The sequence below is a fragment of the Aotus nancymaae genome, unplaced genomic scaffold (genome assembly GCF_030222135.1).
Source record: "Aotus nancymaae isolate 86718 unplaced genomic scaffold, 86718_ANA_hifiasm-v0.15.2.pri h1tg000062l, whole genome shotgun sequence".
Taxonomy (NCBI): Eukaryota; Metazoa; Chordata; class Mammalia; order Primates; family Aotidae; genus Aotus; species Aotus nancymaae.
Genome location: NW_026988476.1, coordinates 8,564,752 through 8,591,026, shown reverse-complemented (window position 1 = coordinate 8,591,026; position 26,275 = coordinate 8,564,752). Strand labels below are relative to the sequence as shown.

At 41.8% G+C, this 26,275-nt stretch overlaps 1 protein-coding gene and 1 long non-coding RNA gene across 3 annotated transcripts in view; one reads left to right on the top strand and one right to left on the bottom strand.

Annotated features, from left to right (window-relative positions):
* Nucleotides 1-26,275, top strand: part of LOC135270394 (uncharacterized) — a 160,887-nt gene that overhangs the window by 103,301 nt on the left and 31,311 nt on the right. The window contains exon 1 of one of the 2 annotated variants that reach the window (XR_010338536.1): nt 8,928-9,062. The exons of the other annotated variant lie outside the window; for it this stretch is intronic. This is a non-coding gene — a long non-coding RNA (uncharacterized LOC135270394). Of the gene's footprint in view, nt 1-8,927; nt 9,063-26,275 lie in introns of those variants that run through there. 2 annotated transcript variants of the gene reach the window in all.
* Nucleotides 3,887-7,474, bottom strand: SSTR1 (somatostatin receptor 1). The gene has a single exon (XM_012469256.3). It carries the CDS (start codon nt 7,472-7,474, stop codon nt 6,299-6,301), a length of 1,176 nt encoding a protein of 391 aa, XP_012324679.1. The 3' UTR covers nt 3,887-6,298.

Sequence of the window (26,275 nt, the reverse complement as noted above, 5' to 3'; positions counted from 1 at the left end):
GTATTAAAAAGTCCTACTTCTGGAGAAATGACACTTGAAGGCTTTTCAGTTATGTAAACTATAAATCAAAGGAAATTCTTTTCTGAGAAGAACTTTATTGGGAGAAGTGGGGAAAATCAGACAACATGAGGTCCTGAACTAGGGAAAGAAGGGGTAGAAATAGGACTTAGAAAGGGAAAAGGGAAAAGACAGTCTTGAAGTTCTATTTCACCAATGCCTAAGAAGTTCCATTTGTTTAATTAATAAGAGTGTGTGTGTGTGTGTGTGTGTGTGTGTGTGTGTGTGTGAATTTTAGGTACCAGAGTTTATAGAGAGAGAGACTTGAAAGTCTTTTGAAAAAGACATACAGACATCATTTTGGTTAGTTACAGTGGCTCATTGGACATAAAGGAGAATGTTTAACTTAATTATTGACTTTGAATAGACATTTTGCCACTGCTAATAAGATTAGCTTGATTAATAAGTTGTTCAAGGGTTGTAGAGACAGAAAGAACAGAGAGATATTATTCATCAATATTTGGACATCCTTTCCCAGAATAGTTATGTAAGTGATGCGTGCTGTTGTAAAATATCATCCTGCTTGCCTATCATGTCTTTTTTTTTCTCTCTCTCTTTTTAAATTTAAGTGAAGTATCAGTTGTCTTTTAAGATAGGTATTATTTTTTGAAAGTTAGAACTGTTTTTGTACGTAATATTCTACAGTGACCTGCTCTATATAACATGTCCTCCTTCAAGTGGAATCTAGCATTTAGTAAGTCTTTGTATTCTTATATTCTTAAAGCTGGGAATACTTGAAATCTTCCTTGTTAACATTTCCAAGCATATAGGCACTGAGGGTGGGCCGGAGATAAACTTCAGTGAAGAGTTAATATGCTAGCTGATGGCATTTCCCACTTTTCAGTTCCTTTTATACTTCTTATCCACTCAAAATTGAAGACTTAGATTAACCTGGCTTAAAGAGGTATTTATTTTTAAAGTTTTAAGTTCCATATTACTCCAGAGTTCTGGTGACATGCCTGTAGTCTCAGTCTTAAATGAGTATAGTATTTCTGGTTTTTGGCTAATCAGATTGAGTTTAAGGTATGTATATTATAAAGTGAACACTCTATCAAATTCAATGATTTTATTTAAAATCCTATCTTTTCTTAGATGATGCTCCTGTCTCCCCAACAGTATGACAAGCAGGCATTTTGATATTTTAATTCTAACTGGCTCATTCAGTTCATAGGCCTCCTCAACTTTGTCATGCCTGCAAAACCCCTTCCTTTCTAGTTTATATCAGAAGCTGGGCTGTATTTGATCATTCCTAACACAGCCCTTTTATAAATATGCTCACTGTAATACCCGGTCTCCAGATATTTAACAAAATAATAAATGATCACTTACAACATTATCTCTGTACCTATCTTCCCCTTGGGAGACCATGTCACTTCAACAATGTTGAAACTGTCTGCCTTCTTTTGAAGCCAACGAACTGAAATTTATTAAATGAAAAGTGAGATATCCATCTGAGTATGTGAAAGAGGTTCTCATTAGCTCAAAGTTGTGTGGTCCAATATGAGAGAAACATAGACTTTGCAATACTGTATTTTGTAAGCACCCACCACCGTTACGTGTGTTACAGGCAAAAGTTAAATGAACATCTATCAATTAGTTTAATACCACACTCCGATGTGGTATGTTGGAATAAAAACAGGAATGAGCAAAATTTTCAAAACAGAATCCCATTGCTAAAGTGTTTTTCAGAGCAGTATAAATATGACATCTCTATTATTTGTTTAAAATAGGTTGGAAATATATTATCATTTTCAAAATGAATCATCTATACTGTTCTCCAGATGAAATTCTTGCCTTTTCTCTCAGGCCAAAATTACATGTTCAACGTTGTTGTACAATGGTCAGAGTTAAAATGGATAAGGAATCAAAGGTTTTCAAATGTCATCCTTTTCTGTGGGTATTACGTAAGAAGATGGCCTGGGAAATGCTACTCTTGGAATACAAACGTCACTTATAAGAAAGATAATAATTCACAGACACTAATAAATTTCAACTTTTTCTATAAATCATGTTTCATTTTAGTCTCTTTCCCTGAGGAGAGGCTCATTACATTAGGACAGGAGAGGACTTGACTCCAACTTCTAGGTAATGCCAACATGCTTGGAAATCAGGTAGGTGTGTGTTCAGGCAAGGAGCAGGAGGGATTGCTAAATACTTTTTTCCTGCTATAGCACATTGAGGGCTAAGACTGAAGGACTCAACTACTGTGATTTTCCTCTAGTGTAAAGGTGAGGTGGGAGAGTGGAATGTTTTAATAAGTAAGGTCAACAAAAGTAAAGACGGGTGAAGAAGACCTGAAAGCCACAGAAATAAGAGAGGCACGGTCAGACCAAGCAGATTCTAAGGGTTGCTAGTCTACAGCCACTGAGGTCCCCTGTAGTCACTGAGCCAAGAGTTTCACCATGCGGCCTCTGTGGCAGGGTGAGATCACTCCTCAGCAGAGGCTAGGGGAGACCACTGAGCTGGTATCGGGGTCATAGAAGACTTGAGAAAGCTGCAGTCCACAGGAGCTGCAGTGCAGGCTTCCCCAAGCTGAGAGGTTGATTCACAGGCTCTGACAGCTGCAGATTTCAACAAACTGCAGCCAGGAAGCAGACAGGTAGACAAAGGACCTGGCCCCAGAGAGCAAAAGGAAGAGATGGCCCCTTTCCCAAGGACTTGACCTTATTCCTTCCTCCAACAGCATGCATAAAACCTCCTCTTCATATTCATTCTAAAGCCATTTTAGGGCAGAAGAGAAGGAGGAGGCTGGTTGAGAGACTGTCCAAACTTACTTAAACAAAATTTTTAATTTTTTAATGGCTGTTTAAATTATCGAGCTCAACTGGATGCCTGACTATCTGTTTAATTTTTCACTCAGCTAATGTGTTGGAAGGGGCTTGGAATACCAAACGGTAAAATATGTTTTCTCTGCACATCTAAGTTATGAGTTTAATTTGCCACCTTGCTGCAGCTTTTAAAAATAATAAAACAGACTTGCATAGTGAGAGAAAAAAATAATAAAAATGACAAAAGTCCAGCTATCCCTAATCTTATTGTGATGATGTATAGAACCATATAAAGCATAGAGTCACAGGGTATTCGAAGGCATTGAACTCTTCATCCCCAACTCTGCTTCTGGAATCACTGCTATTACCTGCTTGGAAAATACTCCTTTTTGTTCATTTTGATAGGAAAATAAAACTGCTCTAAAAAGATCAAATTTGTTAAAAACAAACAAACTTCCCTAGTGATTTCTTACATTCTCCAGGGATGGATCCGGCCATCACTGAACAAAGCAGAAAATAAGTCCTTCTTTAATATCAAAATCTGATTTTGCTATTTCTTTTACTCACTGCCTTCTGGGACATCTTTAAGAGATAGTTTTCTCTTCCCATTATCTTTCCTCATGATGTAAATCAGCAGTTACCTAGCTCTCAAAACAAAGTCTGAGGTTATAAGTGAGGGTAGACAGTAATTTAATCTGTGAGAGATTAAGATATCATCCAGTTGGTCTGCTGACAACAGAGTGTAAGTGAGTGCATTGGTTCCTATTCATCCTGGCTTAACTTGTTCTTCTTTCCTTCTGTTTCCGCCTCTTTCCTTTTATGAACTAGCAGAGTTTTCTTTTTAAGAAAATAATTCAGGGTATAACCACAGACTTGGTAAAATTCCCAAAAGTAATCTGAAAACTTTCTTCTTAAAATCTAAGTGAAACATAAGGCAACTAAGCATCTGTGTGTGTGTGTGTGTGTGTGCGTGCGTGTCTGTGTGTGTGTGTGTGTGTGTGTGTGTCTGTTTCCAAGTAATCCATTGAAACAGTGAAATTCAAATAGCAAAGACAACCTGGAACAGCATAATACATCTGTTTATTTAGTTAATATTACAATGGTAACAGGTTAAGAGCACTAAATTTATATCCTCTTAGAAGGATAATGAGTAAGATTTTGATTTGTAAATTTCACAGTTCTTAATCATTAAAAATCTATTTTCCAAAGGAGTAATAATATATATTTTTATTAAGGGACAGATCTAAACTTTCTGACTTATGACCCAAAGCATATTTGTTCATTAGTTTAAACAAAACATTAGGGATATCTTAACTCTTGGTTACTGCTTTCAGGAAAGCACAAAGTTGTTGAAGCAAATATACACAAAACGTATTTTTCAATAGTGATTTCAACCACTGTATATCATGTCAATGAGTGAACCTGAGAACCCCAGATTTAGTATCTCCAGAGTTGTACAACACTCTGGCTTAAACAATCAACCAACAAACATGTATTTAGTGCCTACAACGTACAAGCCAGCATACTAAAGCAATGCAGAAAATACAAAGAATTAAAATTATTGGTCCTCACCCTGCTCAGGCTTCCAATGTAGTTGATAAGATTAAACACAGACACAAATTATTCCACTTTCAATGTCCTCAAAAAAAGTGATGATATTAACTGGATCATATGTAAGAATTACCTCTGCTGGAACCTAGAGGAAGCAGGGGCATCTTCAGTAGTGACTGAAGTCTCTGTCTGAATTACATTCCTCTGCTCCAGGACTGAGTGCTGCTTGAACTCCTGAAACGGAAAGTGTTCAGCCAGACTCACACCTGTCACCATTAGTGGCTATACTTAGACTCATGGACTTATGACAATGGAGCAAGATAAACAAGTATATATATGTCCACATCATATATATATTAATATATATACACTCCAATCATATATAGGGTGATGTTCCCCTATATATGTCTCCTGGAAAGCCAGGGGTTCAGGACTTTCCATTGTGCATGGAGAGGAGGATAACCCATATTATCATTTATTTATTATTCTAATGAGACAAAGAAGAGACTATAGTAAGAAAAGTATGAAAAATCTCCAAATTTCACTCAACACAATCAAAAATAGAAAAGCTGGAAGAAAGGATAAGACAAAAGGGCCCAGCAAAGAGGAGTCTTTGAGAAGCCCAGGGAGTGGGGGAGAGCTTGCCCCCACTTCCACTTCCATGCCCACCCCAGGGTCCCAAAGAAAAGACCTGGGACTAGGGAAGCAGAGAAAAAGAAAGCAGAGACACATTTTCCAACATCACAAATAAATTAATAAATATATATATTAAACATGAAAATAACTTCTTAGGCACCGCTTGAAAGGCAGCAACCCTCAGAGGCCAGACAGGCTGCACTCTGGAGCCTGCAGGTGGTGGCGTCACAGCCAACACTGGCGGACTCTGAAGACGTCACCCTAGGTCCCCCTTCCCGGGTGCCGGGTCTTTTGAGATACACCAGAGCAGGAAACCCCGATTCTTGTTACTTTTACGTCTGCTCCTCCGGAAGCTTGGGTGAGAGAGAAAGCCAAGCCGAGCTGCAGCCCTGCAGCCGAACCCCAGGGAAGGGGAAGGTGCGCCCTGCACTTCCCTGCCCTGACGGTGGCAGAACAGGCACGCCCCAGAGCGCCCAGCGCAGGTCTTTGAAAACGCCCAGCAGGAGGGTGATTCCTATTACAAGCCCCCACTCCGACCCCCCTGCAGAAAAACTCCTCAGGCGACTTGTTCTCACCTCCTTTTTGCTCCAAAGGAGGGCTTGGATGGGGACTCCAGAAAGCCTGGGGTTCGAAGCGCGGGACGTATTTACGAAGCACCTGGCTCCACTCTGGGTGGAGTGAGTGGTGGGCGGGTGGGCAGGGAAAGGTGCGCCTTCACTCAAGAGTAGGAGAAAAGACCAGCCGCCTAGATCTTTCTCAAGTCTGACTTTCCTTAAGGTAGAGCTGAGCGGTCATTCCCGAGACTCCAGCAGGGGCACCAGGCAGAACCCAGAGGGCGGCCCATCATGGCTAGGCGGGGCTGAAGGAGAGCTAGGGACTAACCCGGAGGGAAACTCCGTGGCTCAGCTTAAACAAGCAAATAACTTCTGGAGGAGCTGAGGATCAGACTGAGTTGTTAATGAGTTAGTGATCTGCACTGGCGGGACGGTGCGGAAGAAAAGATCGAAGTCGCAGGGTGGGGAAAATAGAGGGTCAGAGGAGTAAGCGCAGTGGAGGAAGGAGCGAAAGTGGGAGATCCAGAAAAAGGTAGCCTGAAAGTCTTCCCAGTTTATAAGCAAAGCTCTCACTTCTCCCATTGTTGTGCGCCTTTCCTGGGTCTCTCCACCAGAGGCTCGCGGTGTCCTAGCTCCACGTTATCCAGACCGCACCCTGGCACCCTGGATACCCTCCCTTTCGCACCCGGTCTTCCCTTCTCCTCAGGCGCAGGGCTCCTGCGTGGCCCTGGCTCAGAGCGTCGTGATCCTGGACGTGCAAGTGCCATTACGGAAGACGCCGCCGGACTCCAGGTTCTCAGGTTGGAAGTCTTCCACGCTGTAGGCACGGCTCTTGAGTGCGGTGGCATAATAGTCGACCGGCTCCTCCGCGGCGTTGTCCATCCAGCTGAGGCATAGGATGCGTTGGAAAGAGCGCTTGAAGTTGTCTGAGAGAAAGCCGTAGAGGATGGGGTTGGCGCAGCTGTTGGCATAGCCGAGGATGACCGACAGCTGGCTCACCGTGGCGTCGTCCTGCTCAGCAAACACGTTGACCAGCTGCACCACGTAGAAGGGCATCCAGCAGATGACAAACACCATCACCACCATCATCACCATTAAGGTGATCTTTCGCTCCGAGCGCTTGCGCTGCTGCCAGCCGGCCTTGAGGGCCACCATGCGCATCTTGGCAATGATGAGCACGTAGCACAGGCAGATAGCCCCGACGGGCAGCAGGAAGCCCATGAGAAAGGTGTACAACACGAAGCCCACCAGCCAGCGTTGAGCGGGCTCCGGCATAAGCATGTTGCAGGCCACCGTGCCGTCGCTGTTGGCCGCGGTGCGAGAGAAGACCACGATGGGCAGGATGACGAGCAGCGATAGCACCCACACGCCCAAGTTCACTACCTTGGCTACGGTGGGCCGGCGGTACCGGGCCGCTTTGATGGGATGCACCACGGCCACGTAGCGGTCCACGCTAAGCACAGTCAGACAGTAGATGCTAGTGAACATGTTGACCGCGTCCACGCTGAGCACGAGGCGGCAGAGCAGCGCACCGAAGGGCCAGTGGTGCAACAACGTGGAGGTGACCAGGAAGGGCACGCTGAGCATGAGCAGCTCATCGGCAATGGCCAGATTTAGGATGTAGATGTTGGTGGCCGTCTTCATCTTGGCATAGCGCAGGATCACGTAGATGACCATAGAGTTCCCACACAGTCCCACCAGGCACACCACAGAGTAGATGAAAGAGATGAGGATGGCGCTGCCCTGGCCCTCGCTCAAAGTCCCGTTCTGGGACGCGTTTCGCCCTGGCTCCTCCATGCCGTCCGCAGCGCCAGCCCCGGGGCCCCTGCTGCCGCCGCCTTCGCAGCAGCTGCCCGGGCTGGGGCTAGGAGAGGAGGAAGGAGAGGAGGCGGTGCCATTGGGGAACATCCCAGCTGAGGGGGGCCAGTGGGGCTGCCAGGGCTGGGGCGCTCTCCTCGCGTCCCCGCCGCCTGCACCCTCCCTCCGCACCCAACCGTTCCCCTGCAGCCCACAGCCACCCAGCGCCTATGGATAGAGCGCAACCGCTGCGGGGAGCGCGGCTCCTACCGGCGCCAGCGGGGCGCACAGCCCAGCGGTTGCCTGGGCGCTGCCGTTTGCCGCTCTGGTTGCCCCGGCACACGCGACTGTGGAGAGGGGAGGCCAGGATGCTGGAGCCCCGCGCGGCACAGCCATTAACTGGCGCGGCTCTGGGCTGGTGAATGATTAATAGGCACCACCAGCGCGTCAGCAGCTACGAAAAAAGGGGGTGGGGTGGAGAAAGAGAGGGAGAGCACATAGGTGGCTTGTCCCTCCTCCTTCCTTTTTTTTCCTTCCCAGTCCTGCACACTGCTCAACTTCAGCGGCTGCTTCCGGGGTTCGGGGTTCCGTCGCAGCACCATCTGCCTTTCTCTCAGAGGAACCAAGGGAGTTCCTCAGCCTTACTGGAAGGGTGGGCGGGAACCAAAGGTATAGATTCTGTCCCATCCCACTCCTCTCCTACTGAAAGCAAAGACTCCAAGGGACCCAGGAACATGGATGTCTGGAGTTCATCTCAGTTTCCCTCCGTTGCTGCCCTTTTCTCTGGAGACCCCACCTCCTTTCCAGTCTCTCAGTCCAGAACCTTAAACTCCCAGTTCCCGTCCCCACTTGCCGTGCAGCTCAGACCCGCCGGGGAAGCTCTGGGCCCTCCTTACCCGGAGCGCGCAACCTCCAGACTGAGGCTTAGATGGCCGGTGCAAAGTGCATGTGCAGTCTGGTAGCAGGCTGACGTTCTTCGTGCAGTCCAACTCCCTTCTTGGGGCCTGGACCCAGAACTGGTGCCCACGCAATTACTCTTAGAGTCGCGGAAAGTGACCCTAAGCCGCGAGCGTTAAGGGAAGAAAGGGCAACCACCCTGCTTTACGGGCTTCTGCGCTGTAACACCGCAGGCAGCTTAGGCTGTTGGGAGCGTTCAGGGACCCGAGTGAACCACTGCAAATCTCTTAATAAAGCTGGTAGCGCTGAGAGTCCCCCGCGTCTCCCACAGGAATATCGACTGCAGAAACGAGGACGCCCGGCAGGGAGCTCTGGAGGAGCTTGAGACTCCCTCCAGAACGTGCCAGGTGCGTGCGGTATTGGAAATCCACCTAGGTGTTCACTCGAGAAAGATAAGGCTGTGCCGCTTAGAAGGGCTCCATCCGCGTCCCTACTGTACTTTGTACCCTGGAGAGTTGGCGGGCTCTGGGAGAGGAGAGTTAAAGGCTTGGGCAGGCGGGGACAACAGGTCTTCTAAATCCAGGTGGGGGATGGGAGTTGGGGAGTGGCGCCTTGCATTGACCAGACCTGTCACCAACCCCAGGTAGCAGGGCGACATGCGAATTTTTCCAGGAAGTGCTAGGATGTCAGTTTTCTCTGAAGCTTGGTTTGTGACCTGGCGCTGGTTGTCATGCCCAAATCATTAAGATGCATCAATGTAGGCAAGCCTGAAGCTCGCTGACTTCATTTAGTAATCAAAACGGTAAGAAAGAATGGATATTCGATTATCAGGATTTTAAACAACCCCTGGAACTTCCCATCATTCCTACCCTAGGCTTTCTAAGGCTTTCCAACTGATCCTGTGGAAGGAGGAATCACACTCCTTGCAACTCCCTTGTTCCTTTTCAAAAACGCTGCTTTGCTCGGTAAGATCCCTGCAAATCTTTACCTGAAACTTGCCTGTTCACAGGAAGACTGACCCGCAGCAGCTTAGTGCTCTGCCTCCTTCCAGCTTTGCCTTCTCCGGTTTCTCCTCCTCAACCAGGCTGCGCCTTCCCACTGTACAATGAGTCTCAGTTTCCCTCCCCTCAGTAGCTTTACTGCAAGGAGAGGCTAAACTCCTCATGGAGGCTATTTGTACCAGTCTAGAATGAAGAAATGGATGCAGAAATTAAAAACAAAAAAGTATAATTCCTAATGCCCTATTGCTTTATCCAGGTAATCATTTACATATACTGTGTGTGTTCTAGTTCTCAAAACTGTCTTGAAAAGGAAAAAATAACTTCTGTAGTGTGTTGATGATAGCAATCAAATATTAAAATAAATGACTACAGACATTCATAGGAATGTCTGCAAGGGACACTAAATTATTAATGAGAAATGCGCTAGGACGGAATTTGAAGTTTCATAAGGCTCAAACTGTTTTAACCCATTGTGTTAGCTGAACAAATTGCCTTCTTTAAAGTAGAATGTAGAGTTGGTGTTTAGTTATATTTATTGTTCCTTTACAAACTCACCACATAAGTAGAGAAAATAAATGTTCATTAAGTTCAAAAAGAAAGTGGGTATTGCCCCAGAATCCCAGAAGAGCAGTTTCCTAGCCAAACCTCATATAATGGTTTAGATGCCTCTGCCAGTCACTGACTGAAGACAGCTATCTATACCTCTAGGAGCTTGCATTTCAAAAGTCATTATTTAGATGTCTTGGCTTTGATCATGGTTGCTCTTTGGCGAGTCTGATGGGAGTCAGTGAAAAGTAGCTCTGTTGTTCAGAATTTCATTAAGTTCACTTGCAGCTCATCTTAGGGAAAACTCTCAATTTTGTGGCCTCATATACAAAACAAGAAAACTTAAGACCTGACGTGAGAATGCTTTTTTTGTCTTTCCTTTTGCAGTGGTTTCTATGATGGATTATTTACCCGTACAAAGATACTAACAATGAGATGCTACATTTCACCCATTAGCATGGCTATAATAAAATTTTTAAAAGCAGAAATTAAATGTTAGTGGGAAAGTGGGGAAATTAGAACACTCATACATTGTTGATGGGAATAAGAAAATGATGCAGCAACTTTAGAAAAAAATTTGGTGATTCCTCAAAAAGTTTAAACTAGAATGACTATAAGAGTCAGCAATTCCACTTCTATTTGTTCCTCAAAATTGAAAACAGGTATTTAAACAAAAGATTGCGCATGAACATTCATAGCAGCACTGTTCATAATAGCCAAAAATTAGAAACAATCCAAATATCCATCAATTGCTGAATTAATAAAATGTGGTATATCCATGCAATGGAATAGTATTCAACCATAAAAAAAATGAAGCACTAATACATGCTTCAACATAGATGAACCTTAAAAACATTATGCAAAGGAAAGAAGCCAGACACAAAAGGCCATGTACAGAATGATTCCATTTATATGACATGCCCAGGGTAGACAAATACATAGAGACAAGGTAAATTAGGGGTTACCAGGGGCTGGGGTCAGAGGGGAATGAGGAAGGGCTGCTAATGGGTATGAGGTTTCTTTTTTGGGTGATGAAAATGTTCTCGAATTAGATAGTGGTGATGATTGTGTAACACTGTGAATATGCAAAAAATCCCTGAATTGTACACTTTAAAAATGATTAAAATTACAAATTGTGTATTATGGAGTTGTACTTCGATTTTAGAAAGCCCAAGAGAAAGACAGAGAGAGGGACTGAGATGGATATAAGCTATGCAGCATTATTACATTTTTCAGTCATATATTTATTTTTTAATCAAAAAATTTTTTTGAGACAGGGTTTTGCACTGCCACCCAGGCTGGAGTGTAGTGGTGCTATCACAGCTCACTGTAGCATTGATGTCTCAGTCTCAAGTGATCCCCTCATTTTAGCCTCTGGAGTAGCTGGGGACTACAGGTGTGCACTACAATACCTGGCTAATTTCTAAGGTTTTTGTTGAAATGGGGTCATCCTATGTTGCCCAGGCTGGTTTGGAATTCCTGGGCTCAAACAATCCTCCTGTCTCAGCCTCACAAAGTGCTCGTATTACCAGCATGAGCCACTGTGCTCAGCCCAGTCATGTATTTCTAATCATTGTATATGTGAACTAATCTATGAACAACAAAACCAAACAAAAAATGTGGCATTTCTGGGCCACCAAGAGGGTGGAATGGGTTGCAGTTATTTTCAAATTATATTAAAAGCAGAAGCCCAGTTAGAGAGCTATTTTCCCCACAGATCTCAATGTTTTATTTTTATTTTTATTATACTTTAAGTTCTGGGGTACACATGCAGAACGTGCAGGTTTGTTACATAGGTATACACGTGCCTTGGTGGTTTGCTGCATAGATCCCCCCTTCATCTACATTAGGTATTTCTCCTAATGTTAGCCCTCCCCAATCCCCCTATCCCCTGCTATCTCTCCCCTAGCAACCCCCAACCCCCAACAGGCCCCAGTGTGTGGTGTTCCCTTCCCTTGTGTCCATGTGTTTTCATTGTTCAACACCCACTTATGAGTGACAACATGTGGTATTTGGTTTTCTGCTCTTGTGTCGATTTGTTGAGAATGATGGTTTCCAGCTTCATCCATATCCCTGCAAAGGACATGAACTCATCCTTTTTTAAGGCTGCATAGTATTCCATGGTGTATATGTGCTACATTTTCTTTCTCCAGTCTATCATTGATGGGCATTTGGGTTGGTTCCAAGTCTTTGCTATTGTAAACAGTGCCACAGTAAACATATGTGTGCATATGTCTGTATAATTGAACGTTTTATAATCCTTTGGTATATACCCAGTAATGGGATTGCTGGGTCAAAGACTTTTTCTAGTTCAATATCCTTGAGGAATCACCACTTTGTCATCCACAATGGTTGAACTAATTTACACTCCCACCAACAGTGTAAAAGTGTTCCTATTTCTCCACATCCTCTCCAGCATCTGTTGTCTCCTGATTTTTTAATGATTGCCATTCTAACTGATTTTGTATCCTGAGACTTTGCTGAAGTTGCTTATCAGCTTAAGGAGATTCTGGGCTGAGATGATGGGGTCTTCTAAATGTACAATCATGTCAACTGCAAATAGAGACAATTTGACTTCCTCTTCCAAATTGAATATGCTTTATTTCTCTGTCTTGCCTGACTGCTCTGGCCAGAACTTCCAATACTATGTTGAATACGAGTGGTGAGAGGGGGCATCCTTGTCTTGTGCCAGTTTTCAAAGGGAATGCATCCAGCTTTTGCCCATTCAGTATGATATTGGCTGTGAGTTTGTTGTAAATAGCTTTTATTATTTTGAGGCATGTTCCACTGATACCTAGTTTATTGAGGTTTTTTTTTTTTTTTTTTTTTTGAGCCTCAGTCTTGCTCTGTTGCCCAGGCTGGAGTGCAATGGAACGATTTCGATTTCAACTCACTGCAACCTCTGCCACCTGGGTTCAAATGATTCTCCTGCCTTAGCCTGCCATGTAGCTGGGACTGCTACCTGCCTTAGCCTCCCGAAGTTCTGGAATTATAGGCGTGAGCCACCATGCCCAGCCTATTGAGAGTTTTTAGCATAAAGGCCTGTTGAATTTTGTCAAAGGCCTTCTCCACATCTATTGAGATAATCATGTGTTTTTGTCTTTGGTTCTGTTTATGTGATGGATTACATTTATAAATTCGCATTTGTTGAACCAGCCTTGCATCCCAGGGATGAGGCTGACTTGATCATGATGGATAAGCTTTTTGATGTGCCGTTGGATTCGGTTTGCCAGTATTTTATTGAAGATTTTTGCATCAATGTTCATCACTGATATTGGCCTGAAATTTTTTTTTAGTTGTGTCTCTGCCAGGTTTTGGTATCCGGCTGATGTTGGTCTCATAAAATGAGTTAGGGAGGATTCCCTCTTTTTGTATTGTCTGGAATAGTTTCAGAAGGAGTGGTACCAGCTCATGTCTGTACCTCTGGTAGAATGCGGCTGTGAACCCATCTGGTCCTGGACTTTTTTTGATTTGGTAGGCTATTAATTGCTTCCCCAACTTCAGACCTTGTTATTGGTCTATTCAGGGATTCAACTTCTTCCTTATTTAGTCTTGGGAGGGTGTAAGTGTCCAGGAATTTATCCATTTCTTCTTGATCTACTGGTTTATGTGCATAGAAGTATTTGTAGTAATCTCTGATGGTGGTTTGTATTTCTGTGGAATCAGTGGTGATGTCCCCTTTATCATTTTTTATTGCATCTATTTGATTCTTCTCTCTCTTCTTTTTTATTAGTCTGGCTAGTGGTCTATCTATTTTGTTGATCTTTTAAAAAAAACCAGCTCCTGGATTTATTGATTTTTTTGAAGGGTTTTTTGTGTCTCTATCTCCTTCAGTTCTGCTCTGGTCTTAGTTATTTCTTGTTTTCTACCAGCTTTTGAATTTGTTTGATCTTGCTCCTCTAGTTCTTTTAATCATGATGGTAGGGTATTAATTTTAGATCTTTCCTCATATCTCATATGGACATTTAGTGCTATAAGTTTCCCTCTAGACACTGTTTTGCATGTGTCCTAGAGATTTTGGTATGTTGTGTCTTCGTTCTCATTGTTTTCAAAGAACATCTTTATTTCTGCCTTCATTTCATTATTTGTTCAGTAGTCATTCAGGAGCAGGTTGTTCAGTTTCCATGAAGTTGTGTGAATTTGAGTGAGTTTCTTAATCCTGAGTTCCAATTTGATTGCTGAGAGACGGTTTGTTATGATTTCTGTTCTGTTGCATTTGCTGAGGAGTGATTTACTTTTAATTATGTGGTCAGTTTGTAAGTTCGATATGGTGCTGAGAAGAATGTATATTCTGTGGATTTGGGATTAAAAAAAAAACAAAACAGGAAAACTGATACAGGTATGAGATCACTTTAATTTGCAAAAACACAGCCAGTGAGTAGTCTAGATTCAACAATCTTCCTGTCTTATTAAAAACATTTTTTTAAGTTCACATGTCTCAAACCTTGAAAAGATTAAGAAGAGCTTGTGTTCTCAGTCCTCTTTGGTTACCATCTTTCCTATGCCACTGTGATATCAAAAGAAGAAAGGAGATGTTTTCCTGAAAGGGAGAATGAAATGTTCCAATTTAGGAAGTTGCAAATTCTTAAGCAGACTGATTTTCTTCTCTCATTGTAACTTTCTCCTACAAGCCATACTCCCCTGTGCTATCATGTACCAGGTGTACACTTTGATTATTATATTCATCACACTGTACTGTGGCTTTTTGTGTACTTATCTGTACCCTCTTATAAATTTGTAAGCTTGTGGAGACCAGGGGCTTATATTTTATTTATTTTTCTATCTCCAGCATCTAGTGCAGTACCTACAAAATTACCCCAAATCACCCTGTTGTATTTTGTCAAGGCATCCCATGGATAGTACTTTCCTCTTTTCTGGATCATAAAATGTAGATGCAAAGAAATGAACTGTGGGTTCCTTATAAGTAGAGCTTTAATATCTGAGGAATATCGTCATGTATAATAATTCCTTATACACTTAAATTATTCTAAATAATTTCAATTTGCGTGTCCTGTATCAACAATTATCGTGCTGATGACTCATTCATTGATCATTCTTGGTCTTAAATTTCTTGGCAGAGAGAGGGCTCTGGAAAATGGGTAGTACATGCATTAGTAGCTAATGATGGTTATTTAATAGTATCATGCAGTGTGAAAGTTATCAAACATGGAAAATCATTTCTTTTTAATTGTAATTTTGAGTCTCAGTTGGTTTCATGGAATAGTAATTATCAGGAGTTCAACTTCTGCTTATGTCAAAATTGTTACAAATGTGGTTTCTCCAATCAGAGCCTATATTGATCCTCAAATGAGCTCCTCTACTCCATGCTAGTGATAAAGGACTGGCTGGGGCCAGGGATTAAAAGGTACATTTCCTGGAACATTCTCTGCAGCAGGAGAATCAGACCCAGGTTTGCAAACACCTGTCTGGACAGATGGGACCAAGCTGAGTATAAGGGGCTAGCACCACTCAGCAATATGGCCCACAGCAAAGGTTGTTTCACTTAAGGACCATCTGCCACTAAGCAGTTAACATGATGGCAATCTAATGAGAAAGTTACCAGAGCACAAAAGTGGCTGGCTATAGGGCTAAGAAACAATCCTGGACTTCAATTCTTAGGGATACCCACTCACAGCAGCCTTGGTAGCCTGTGGCTTAGTTCATAACCAAATTCAGCAAACTCACCATGGCCCATTTATTTTCCTGTTGCTCCTTCTAAGAAACAGTATGATAGAGTCATTTTGTGCTTTTAGAAAGACCCATATGGTGTAAAATCTCATATTCTTCCCTATGTGTTCTCTACTGTTAAATAATATTTCTAAAAACAAGAATTCAGCACATACAGGAAAGTATTCATCATAAATAATAGATATATAAAAACAGAACAAGAGCACATTCATATTATCTGTATTATTTTGAATAGTACTTATCAATAATACATTTTTCTGTAATAAAGTCTATTAATTAAGGATTTTAAGATGGATTACATTAGTTTAAAACTATTGTCTCAATATATATATATTTTTTTTGAGAATGAGTCTCACTCTGTTGCCCAGGCTGGAGTGCAGTGGCGTGATCTCAGCTCACTGCAACTTCCACCTCCTGGGTTCAAGAGATTCTCCTGTCCCAGCCTCCTGAGTAGCTGGGATTATAGGCGCCTGACACCATTCCCGGCTAATTTTTGTATTTTTAGTAGAGACAGGGTTTCACCATGTTGGTCAGGCTGGTCTCAAATGCCCAACCTCAAGTGATACCCCTACCTTGGCCTCCCCAGGTGCTGGGATTCCAGGTGTGAGCCACTGTGCCTGGCAATTGTCTCAAAGTCTTTTAAAAATTTTTTTGGCATTTTTCTTTTTAGCAAAAATCACAAAGAAATGCTTTCAAAACCACAAACCATATTTTTGATTCTTTTGATACTTCAATTTATGTTTGATTTTAAGCAGAGGATTTAAACAGCAAATCATTCATTCCTCGAGAAAGGGCTGTTCCTTTGGAATGAGCTGTATCTGTCAATCAGCTCCATCAGGCCAGCTAAGAGCTCGGGTATGGAAGGAAAGCCAGTTTTGTAGATGAAAACAATGTAGGCATCTAAACGCCCCATCACCATGATACTGCCGTTTTGTTCCCATCTTAAATATGTTGAGACAGGAGTTTAGGTTCATGTTTCATCAACGAAAACACTATTTTATTTAGATAATGAAGCAACTTAAATGATTGATCTTTTCTCCCTTTCTGCAATTAAATTGAAACTGGTCATTAGTGGTTCTATGTTGACAGCCCCTTCATCCTCTTGTCTTCTCCTGCTGGAGGCAAAATGGGGGGACTGTGTCTGTGAGCTGTCAGAATGGAGGTCAGAACTATTAGGAGTGGTGCAGAAAGAGGTCCTGGATCCTCAACTCACTCTCCCCTCTTGAAAGTGGACTGCCTCTCCTGACCAGTACCTGGACCTGCCCCTGTCCCCTTTTGCCCACAGCATGGAATGATACTTTACTTAGTGCTTGAGGAAGTAGCCTGTACTACTCCTTTCCTACAGCCTGACATCTCCTTTCCTGCCAGAAGAAGGAAGTAAGAAGATAGCATAGACCAGGTTGGGACACCTGGCCTACACTCCTTCTTTGTTGACTGTTTAGTTGAGCCAAGATTTCGCTGCTTATGTGATTAGCCAATGCATTGGTTTCTAATATATTATATCCTAATTTTTAAAAATTAATTTTGTGTGTTTTATTTTATGAAACTAAAATTCAGACTGCAGTAGAACAGACTTAATTCCACAGTTATTTGCCCCCATTTCTTAAAAGGAAGTAGAAATTAATATCAGAATTCTATGTATGAGTAATGTGTTTTTAATTGTAACTTAGTAATTTACTTATTAATTTAGCAAATACTTAGGGAATGTGCGCACTGGGTGGCAGGCACTTTGCTAGGCACAATAGACATAGTGACAAATAAGATTAACTAATTTTCCATGGAATTCTAGTGGGGCAGAAAGACAGTAAACAAGTACAGGTACTGTAATTTTATTTAGTGGTAAGTTCTAAGAAGAAAAGTAGGGATGAGAGGCTACACAGTGCTGGAGAGATGGGTGTACTTGGCATAGGTTAGACTGAAAGGGAAGGATGGATGATGTCTGAGCAGCTCTGAGTAAAGTGAAAGTTAAAGGGCACATGTCTGATGAAGGTTGTTCCAGTTAAAGGCAAGAGCACACACAAAACATGCTGATTCTGCAGATGTAGGTGTTGGCATACTAAAGCTATACAGTCCCAGTTTTAATTTACTTTCTATAGTCATAATTTAGGGAACATCTCTAGGTGTACATACTTAATAATTTATTTTGATCAGCACCTCATATAGTGAACACGTGAAGATCTTGATCTTTCTCACTTCTAGCCACATCTTTCCTGGCAAGGGAAGGAGTTCCCACAGCCAACAACAAGTGACCAGTCTGAGCCTGCAAGCCCCATCTAGACCATATGTTAGATCACAATCTTTGGACTCCATGACTCCCTGCCCAGAGGCTCCAAACCCACTTCCAGGGCCAGTGTGAGCCACATACACAGTCAAGAAGAGGCCCAGAGGTGACTAGAGGAGGATGTGGCAGATGAGGAATGAGCTTGGCCGTGGGGGTTCAGTTATCTATCCTAATGTACACAAGGCTGCTCACTGGGCAGGACAAAGCCAGGAATGGAAATTGAAGTAGGACAGGCTGCTGGTGGTGGCAAGTTCCAGGGTAGAGCATGTGACAAGGGCTAGGAGTCTAAATTGGACTCTGTCCTTCCAGGTCATAATAAAGATAGATGATAGGCTATATCCTATTTAACAGATTCTGAGCTTGATTGATAACTCTCTCAAGGTAAGCAAACAAGCAAACCAAACAAAACAGTTGGGCCTTTGTGAGAACTTGTAGCACAGATGTTTAACCCAGGCCATTGAGAAGATGGAGAGAGGATGCCACACCAGTCGCTTTATTCTTTCCTGACTATTCCCTTGGCATTTCTCATTCCAAAATGAAATTTTGCTCTTTTCCCAGTCAAAAACAAAAATGTTACATAAATAATGATGCAAATACATGCACACACATCAAATGAACATATATATGCATAGGCTTGAAAGGACAGTTACTAAGATATTAACAGTGGTTATCATCAGGTAGTGGGTTATGAATGCTTTCTTCTCCCTTTTGCAGAGATTTTCTGATTTTTCAAGCATAAGCATGCATTGCATTTTAAGTAAGAAAAGCAATAAAAGCTTTTTATACCTTAAAAATGAAAAGACTCTAAGCCATGTCTATTCTATTTAATGCGACATTTGCTGGTTTTCTCCTCAATTATGTTTACTTTTAGAAAAATGGTAATAAATTTATTCTTGAAATTAACATATTGTGATGCAAATTAAATAGCAAACAAAACACACTCAGCAGAAGGTGGTAAAAGGAACTGGAACAGGAGCTACAATAGTCTATTATTTTCTAGGCAGCCCCTATCACCCCATAGCCAAGTGATTCATTGAGTATGCTTGAGTCTGATATGCCCACCTTTTGGAATTACTTTATAATTGCTATATAATATGATTTATTTGTAACATAAATCACAAGATAATGTTCGTGAAAGCATAGCATAGTCTGGCATCAAACATCAGGGCTTTAATCTCCTATTTTCCATGTCTTTAACCTTGTGCTGGTTGTTTGATCTCTCTGTGCTTCATTTTCCACATTTGTAAAATGAAGTAATAGTGCGTCTATTTGCAGAATTGTTAAAAGGGTTAAATACATTAAAAGTGTTTAAAACAGTGTCTGGCATGTAGTAAGCACTATGTAAATATTTAGCTATTATAAAATTATTACCGAGGCATAGGTTACAATGTAACACTGTCTTTGAATTAGCCCCAAGACTTGACAAATCCATTTTTGTCTCTTGCTTAAAGAGCTTAATGCATTAGGTCTGACATTTATTTATTAAGTCTAAAAGACACTGATAGCTCCTATGTGCATGATACTTCTTTCATTTTCCTCCTGCCTATCCAGGTGAATCCCATAATTCCCACACTGTGAGCTATGTTCCATTCACCGGTTTTTGGTACATGACACACCCTTAGCTAAAATAATTCTAAGGTATTAATCACATCTATCAACATCATACTGAAGTCAATCTAGTCTACCACATGGTAAGGATTCATACTAAGCACTGAACTCATTGACTCAAATAACCCAAATGTCTGCATGTTACATAGGCCCAGTCTAAGTTTGACTTAATTTTTATTTTTTAATCTCAATTTCCAATGAGGCCCCAGGCTCCCAACCTGATAACTGCAGTTGGAAAATGTATTGACTTTCTAAAGAGAGGTGCTAGTTCACCACCTTAGCCCATTGCTTACCTCCATATATGAGAATAGAAAGGAAGATTGATAGTGATTAATTCCTTAGAGACAGTTCTCAGAGTGCTGTGCATTTTTCTTCCACGGAAGGTGGAAAGCGGTTGCTTACCCCATCAGTAAACTGTGGAGGCTTGCACTCAGAAAGCTTGGTAGTATCCCTGAACATTTGACAAGACACAGAGTCTCATGCCTGATTCTTATTGGGAAACTTAAAGGTGAGAAAGAGGCCCAGTGGAATTGCTTCAGGTAGTAGAGTGAAGAGAAAAGGCTATGTATGGGTGGGGGTGGAAAAAGCTGGTTCCCACTGAAAGTGGAGCAGAGGTGATGTTTCTTAGGCCCTGGCATGGACAGCATGGCAGGGAAGCAGGTGGGAGCCCTGTGATGGGCCTGCTCCACCCCAGGGTGAGAGGACCCTCAACAGGAAGTTTGTGAAGCACAACAAGTAGGAGCTGCCAGCAAGCTGGCAGAGGATATTGAGCATGCCATGCAAGGGCACAGTGGGTGGTCCCAGCAACAGGGTGGGCGATGCTGAAGAACCCACTGAAGAATTTCAAAAGAGAAAGAAGCACTCACAAAGGGCACAGTGCACAGTTATAACTGCACTGCTCAAGGAAGAATCTGGCTGTCTCCAGATGATTTTCCTTCTGCCCTGTAGCAACCAAAGGCAGAGAAAGGAGCGAGGGAGGGGGAGTGAAAAAATACTGCAAAGACATCATAAAGAACCAACCACCCTCCTCTTCCCTGCTGCAGGATCTAAGCACAGGTCGTGCTGGAGATGGTACAGGGACAAAGAGCTTTAAGTTCAATGAGAAATGAAAGTTTCAATTTAAAAAGGATTTTTAAAATAATGTCTGAAAATGAGACTGTTAATGTCTGAAAGTGAACAAAAAAGCTGTGGGATCTGTGTGTACTAAGTACTTTCCATTTACAGTTTCGGCATATTTAACCCTTTCAACTACACTATGAGGAAATTTCTACTTACTACTCTCATTTTGCACATGAAGAAACCAAGGCACAGAGAGGTTAAATAACTGGCTCAAAGTCACACAGCTAAAAACAGAGCTTGAATTTGACTCTAGCTATCTATCCCAAGGCCTGTGCTCCTAAACATTGTGCCACACTGCTGTGATCTTATCTCTTACTAAAGTTAACTCAATTAAAGGGTGGTTTTGAGACCATGAAATTACATAAATAGCAAACTTAAGACATGTTGGTGTTTTATACTTTCCAATAATTGCCTCAGTCTTCTCCTCTATTCATGTTGCCTAATTATTTAAAAGTAGCCCTCATTAGAAATTTGTAGTGACATGTTTTGAAAAAATTCAACCTTAACAAAGTATTATTATAAAAATATTAAGATTCATGAGCCACTGGTATTTTGGTACCAAAGAAAATACATTTTCTCTTAACAACTGACCACCATTTCCAGTTCTAAACACGTGATGATCAGTACTGCAGGCAGCTTTGTGCTAACTTCTGCATGAGTATTTCTCTGTAGTTTTTACCTACGCCATTCCTGTGATCTTGTCATGCCTCACCTTTGCTCCACCTCAGGAAAATGGGTATCCAAGTGGTGGGTCAGCAATGCCACTAGGTAGAGGATAAAGGAGCAATAGCTGCTTTGAAGTGATTTGTATTGATGCCACAAAACCCCAGCCAAAATGTATTCCCAAGAAAGGGAGAGGGATTGTTGCTGAAACAAAATCAATTTTAAAAAAAATTCCCCTTCCCTAGAGCAAGTGTGTGCACATTTCAAGTGGTTTAGGGACTTTGCGCTTGGACTTTTGTTGATTTGACTGACAGTTTTAACAGAGATGAGAATACACAGATGGCAGATTCAATCATTTGGGGGAACATTCTTTCCTAATTGAAACATTATGCCTCTCTTCACTAAACAATTAAGTAGGAAATTAGCATGTTTAGTCCATTAAAATCCCTTAACTTAATAGAGGATAATGACATACAAGAAAAACTTGTAAAAATATTCACACTTGCACGTAAGACTAGAAAACTATTCTACTTTAGTTTTAGAAATGCTTTTCGATGTCAAGCTTTTAAATAATTGCATTTTTCTCCTCTGAACTTTGATATTAATAGGTCTTATTTTTCACAGGTATGCATTTTTTGGCATCTTTATTTTTTAAAAAACATTCTATTCAATTTTACTTGTGAAAACACATGCTCTGAAAATCCACCAGGGGGAGATTTTAACATTGAGAACTTTGAAAAGGAAAGTTTGATGTTATACAGTTGTATTTCAGTTGACAGCTGGAACAACTTAAATTTTGAACTAAGCCTTGATTATAAGGTTTACATCTTGATAAAGCTACCCAAGATATTCCAGCTATATTAAAACTTGAACTGAGTGGCTAGGGAGAACTGATGAAATATTACTCAATCTTGTCAGAGAATGCACGTGGTGACTGTGTGTTTGGGGAAGAGGGGGGATTTGGGTGTGAACGGGATGAGACCTTGTGTCTCTAGGGGTTGAACCAGATGAAAGAGTAATCTCTGGCCACTGCCACTGTGTACCCTGCTAGTAATTTCTGGTTTCCACTGATGCATAAAAGCTTGATTTTGTTCCTTGGGGAGGCTTTGAGTCTTAGAATACCACTGAAATTCTCTGTAACATGATGAAAGAAATAAAAAATATATATAAAAGGTATTTTTGAGATGACTTACCTTATTTGAGAAGGCATGGCATTTTTGCAGAAATCTTTAGATAACCGACACCACTGTGGTCCAAGCAATAACAACTTGATGTCATCAAAATTCCAATAAACTTTAAAGTAGATAATCTCTCTAAAGCATCCTGTGATAAGATTTGGCATGTGATGTCTTCTCCAAAGTTTGATTAACCTGTTAACAAATGAAAGTTTTTTTTACTATCAGCACAACACCTGTAGAGTCTTTTCCCCTAAAACTGAGAAATAGTATAAAAGTCATCCATGCTGATTCTGGCACAACCACTCCTCTTTCAGCAACTTACCATTTTGAGGGGTGATTTTCTACATACAAATGACATCATCCTTTCTGCCAATAAATGAATGTTTTCATTCCCTTGGGTCATGTACCTATATCTTTTTCATACAGTATAGTATAAAAACCAAGCATATCCTTTAACATATCATGTAAGGGTATTTTCTTTTGAGATTCAAACTAATGTTTCTTCCTCTACTTCCCCCTTTCTTCCTCCCTAGCTGATGTAGACAACAGATAATTCCTTGCCCCTGTGAGGTGTGCGGCTGGCTCCCTGGCTTTTGTTGTCTGCAGCCTGTGAACCCAAAAGTATCTGAGACAGATCTCAGTCAACTTAGAAAGTTTATTTTGCCCATTACACAGCCTCAGGAGGCCCTGGCAACATGTGCCCAAGGTGGTAGCCAGGGTACAGCTTGCTTTTATACATTTTAGGAAGACACAATACATCAATCAATATATGTAACATTTACATTGGTTTGATCTAGAAGAGTGAGACAACTTGAAGCAGGGGGCTCCCAGGTCATAGGTAGATTTAAAACTTTTCTGACTAGCAATTGGTTGAAAGAGTTGTTATCAATAGGAAGGCATGTCTGAGTTATAATAAGGGGTCTGTGGATACCAAAGTTTTATTATGCAGCTGAAACCCCCAGGTAGTAGGCCTCCGAGATGATAGATTGTAAATGTTTCTTATCAGACTTAAAGTCTGTATTGAAATTAATGCTGGTTGGTTTTTCCAGAATTACAAAAGGGAGAAAGGTATTATGAGGCATGTTTGACTTCTCACTCCCCATCATGGCCTGAACTAGTTTTTCAGGTTAACTTTGGAATGTCCTTGGCTCAGAAAAGGGGTCCATTACGATGATTGGGGGATCTTAGAATCTTATTTTTGGTTTATAAGCCTAAGCCTACTGAGAGAGTATGGTTTGGGAAGAAATATTTGCCTCAGAATGAAAAGAAATCCCTGGAGATATTATGGGATTGGGGCAAGGGAGAAAGAAGTTTGGGGGTCCCAAGGAGAGAGAGCATCTGTACATTTTTCCCCTGCCACTCTTAGAATGTGGAAGAATACTGAAATTAATGGCCAGGGAGCCTTGATTTTAGGCTGAGAGTGCCCAGTCTCTTGGTAGAAACCAACAGAGAGGTGGTCCATGTCAGCTGTCACATAGATGATACAGCTGTAATAAATGTGGACCAATAACCCATGTCCAGAAGAGTCTCCAGATACTTTGGCACTGGGTAAGAAATACCCTTGAAGACTGGAGAATACAACTCTGGAGAAAAGGGAGCACCAGGAGAGAATTTCTCCCTAACTTCAGAAAATTCATGCCTTCAACACAAACATCAGTTCTTCCACATAGCTCCATATTCTACCACACTTGTTCTTCTGGCCCCAGGACTCTCAAACATCAGCCCCTTCATGACTTCAGCACTCTCTGCTGACTATGCCTAAGATTCATGGCTTTGGATACTTTCTTGCTAGTGTCCTCAGCTTCCTTACTTCCTTGCCCAGCAAAATCCCCATGGCTGACCAATCCACCAAAACATTCTCCATTTGTAAACCCAAGCTGCTAAATGGCAGCCAGAGAAAGTCCATAACTCCATGGGATCACTACTACCGAGATTGTTCCTCATCTCAAATTGGGTCCATGACCTTGCCTGGTCAGCCTTTGATCTGTCCCTACACAGTTCTCTTTATTCCCCACAACTGCTATTTCACATGAGTGCTACTCTTTACAAGTACCCTACTTCATTCTGCCTCTTTCCTTAACTCACAGTGGTCAGGCCTCTGATCTTGCTTCTAAAATAGAGTTCATTGATAAGGCAGAAATTCCATTTTGATTTCCTGTACTCCTTAAATTTATTAGGATCCTAACTCTCTTTCCCTTCTTCCCTCTCATCTTGATAGAAAACTATTCCTTTCTAAGGAGAAAGGTGAATTGCCACATGCTTCGCCCTGAATCTCTTAACTTCCAAACTTCTTAGAGGCCTTTCTTCCCAAAGGCCCTTCCCTTTACTTCCTCTGCAATTGACTTCTCCTTTCTATTTTTGTTTTTTCTTTTTGATTTTTTTTTTCTTTTTTTTTTTTAATTTTTTTATTGCATTTTAGGTTTTGGGGTACATGTGAAGAACATGCAAGGTTGTTGCACAGGTGCACACCTGGCAGTATGATTTGCTGCCTCCCTCCCCTTCACCTATATCTGGCATTTCTCCCCATGCTATCCCTCCCCACCTCCCCTCCCCCCCCACTATCCCCCCTCCCCCCAACAGACCCCCGTGTATAGTGCTCCCCTCCCTGTGTCCATGTGTTCTCCTTGTTCAACACCCGCCTATGAGTGAGAACATGTGGTGGTTGATTTTGTGTTCTTGTGTCAGTTTGCTGAGAATGATGTTTTCCAGGTTCATCCATGTCCCTACGAAGGATGTGAACTCCTCCTTTTTAATGGTTGCATAATATTCCATGGTGTATATGTGCCACATTTTTCCTGTCCAGTCTATCATCGATGGGCATTTGGGCTGGTTCCAGGTCTTTGCTATTGTAAACTGTGCTGCAATGAACATTCGTGTGCATGTGTCCTTATAGTAGAACGATTTATAATCCTTTGGATATATGCCCAGTAATGGGATTGCTGGGTCAAATGGAATTTCTATTTCTAGGTCCTTGAGGAATCGCCACACTGTTTTCCACAGTGGTTGAACTAATTTACACTCCCACCAACAGTGTAAAAGTGTTCCTATTTCTCCACATCCTCTCCAGCATCTGTTGTCTCCAGATTTTTTAATGATCGCCATTCTAACTGGCGTGAGATGGTATCTCAATGTAGTTTTGATTTGCATTTCTCTAATGACCAGTGATGATGAGCATTTTTTCATATGTTTGTTGGCCTCATGTATGTCTTCTTTTGTAAAGTATCTGTTCATATCCTTCGCCCATTTTTGAATGGGCTTGTTTGTTTTTTTCTTGTAAATCTTTTTTAGTTCATTGTAAATTCTGGATATCAGCCCTTTGTCAGACGGGTAGGCTGCAAAAATTTTTTCCCATTCTGTTGGTTGCCGATTCACTCTATTGACTGTTTCTTTTGCCGTGCAAAAGCTGTGGAGTTTGATTAGGTCCCATTTGTCTATTTTGGCTTTTGTTGCCAATGCTTTTGGTGTTTTGGTCATAAAGTCCTTGCCTACGCCTATGTCCTGAATGGTTTTGCCTAGGTTTCCTTCTAGTGTTTTTATGGTGTTACGTCTTATGTTTAAGTCTTTAATCCATCTGGAGTCAATTTTAGTGTAAGGTGTCAGGAAGGGGTCCAGTTTCTGCTTTCTGCATATGGCTAGCCAGTTTTCCCAACACCACGTATTGAACATGGAATCCTTTCCCCATTGATTGTTTTTTTCAGGTTTGTCAAAGATCAGGTGGTTGTAGATATGTTGTGTCGCCTCCGACGTCTCTGTTCTGTTCCATTGGTCTATATCTCTGTTTTGGTACCAGTACCATGCTGTTTTGATTACTGTAGCCTTGTAGTAGAGTTTGAAGTCTGGTAGTGTGATGCCTCCTGCTTTGTTCTTTTTGCTTAGAATTGACTTGGCTATGCGGGCTCTCTTTTGGTTCCATATGAAGTTTAAGGTGATT

Coding starts and splice junctions, on each gene's coding strand:
- SSTR1 (XM_012469256.3), bottom strand. CDS start 7,474: ATGTTCCCCAATGGCACCGCCTCCTCTCCTTCCTCCTCTCCTAGCCCC.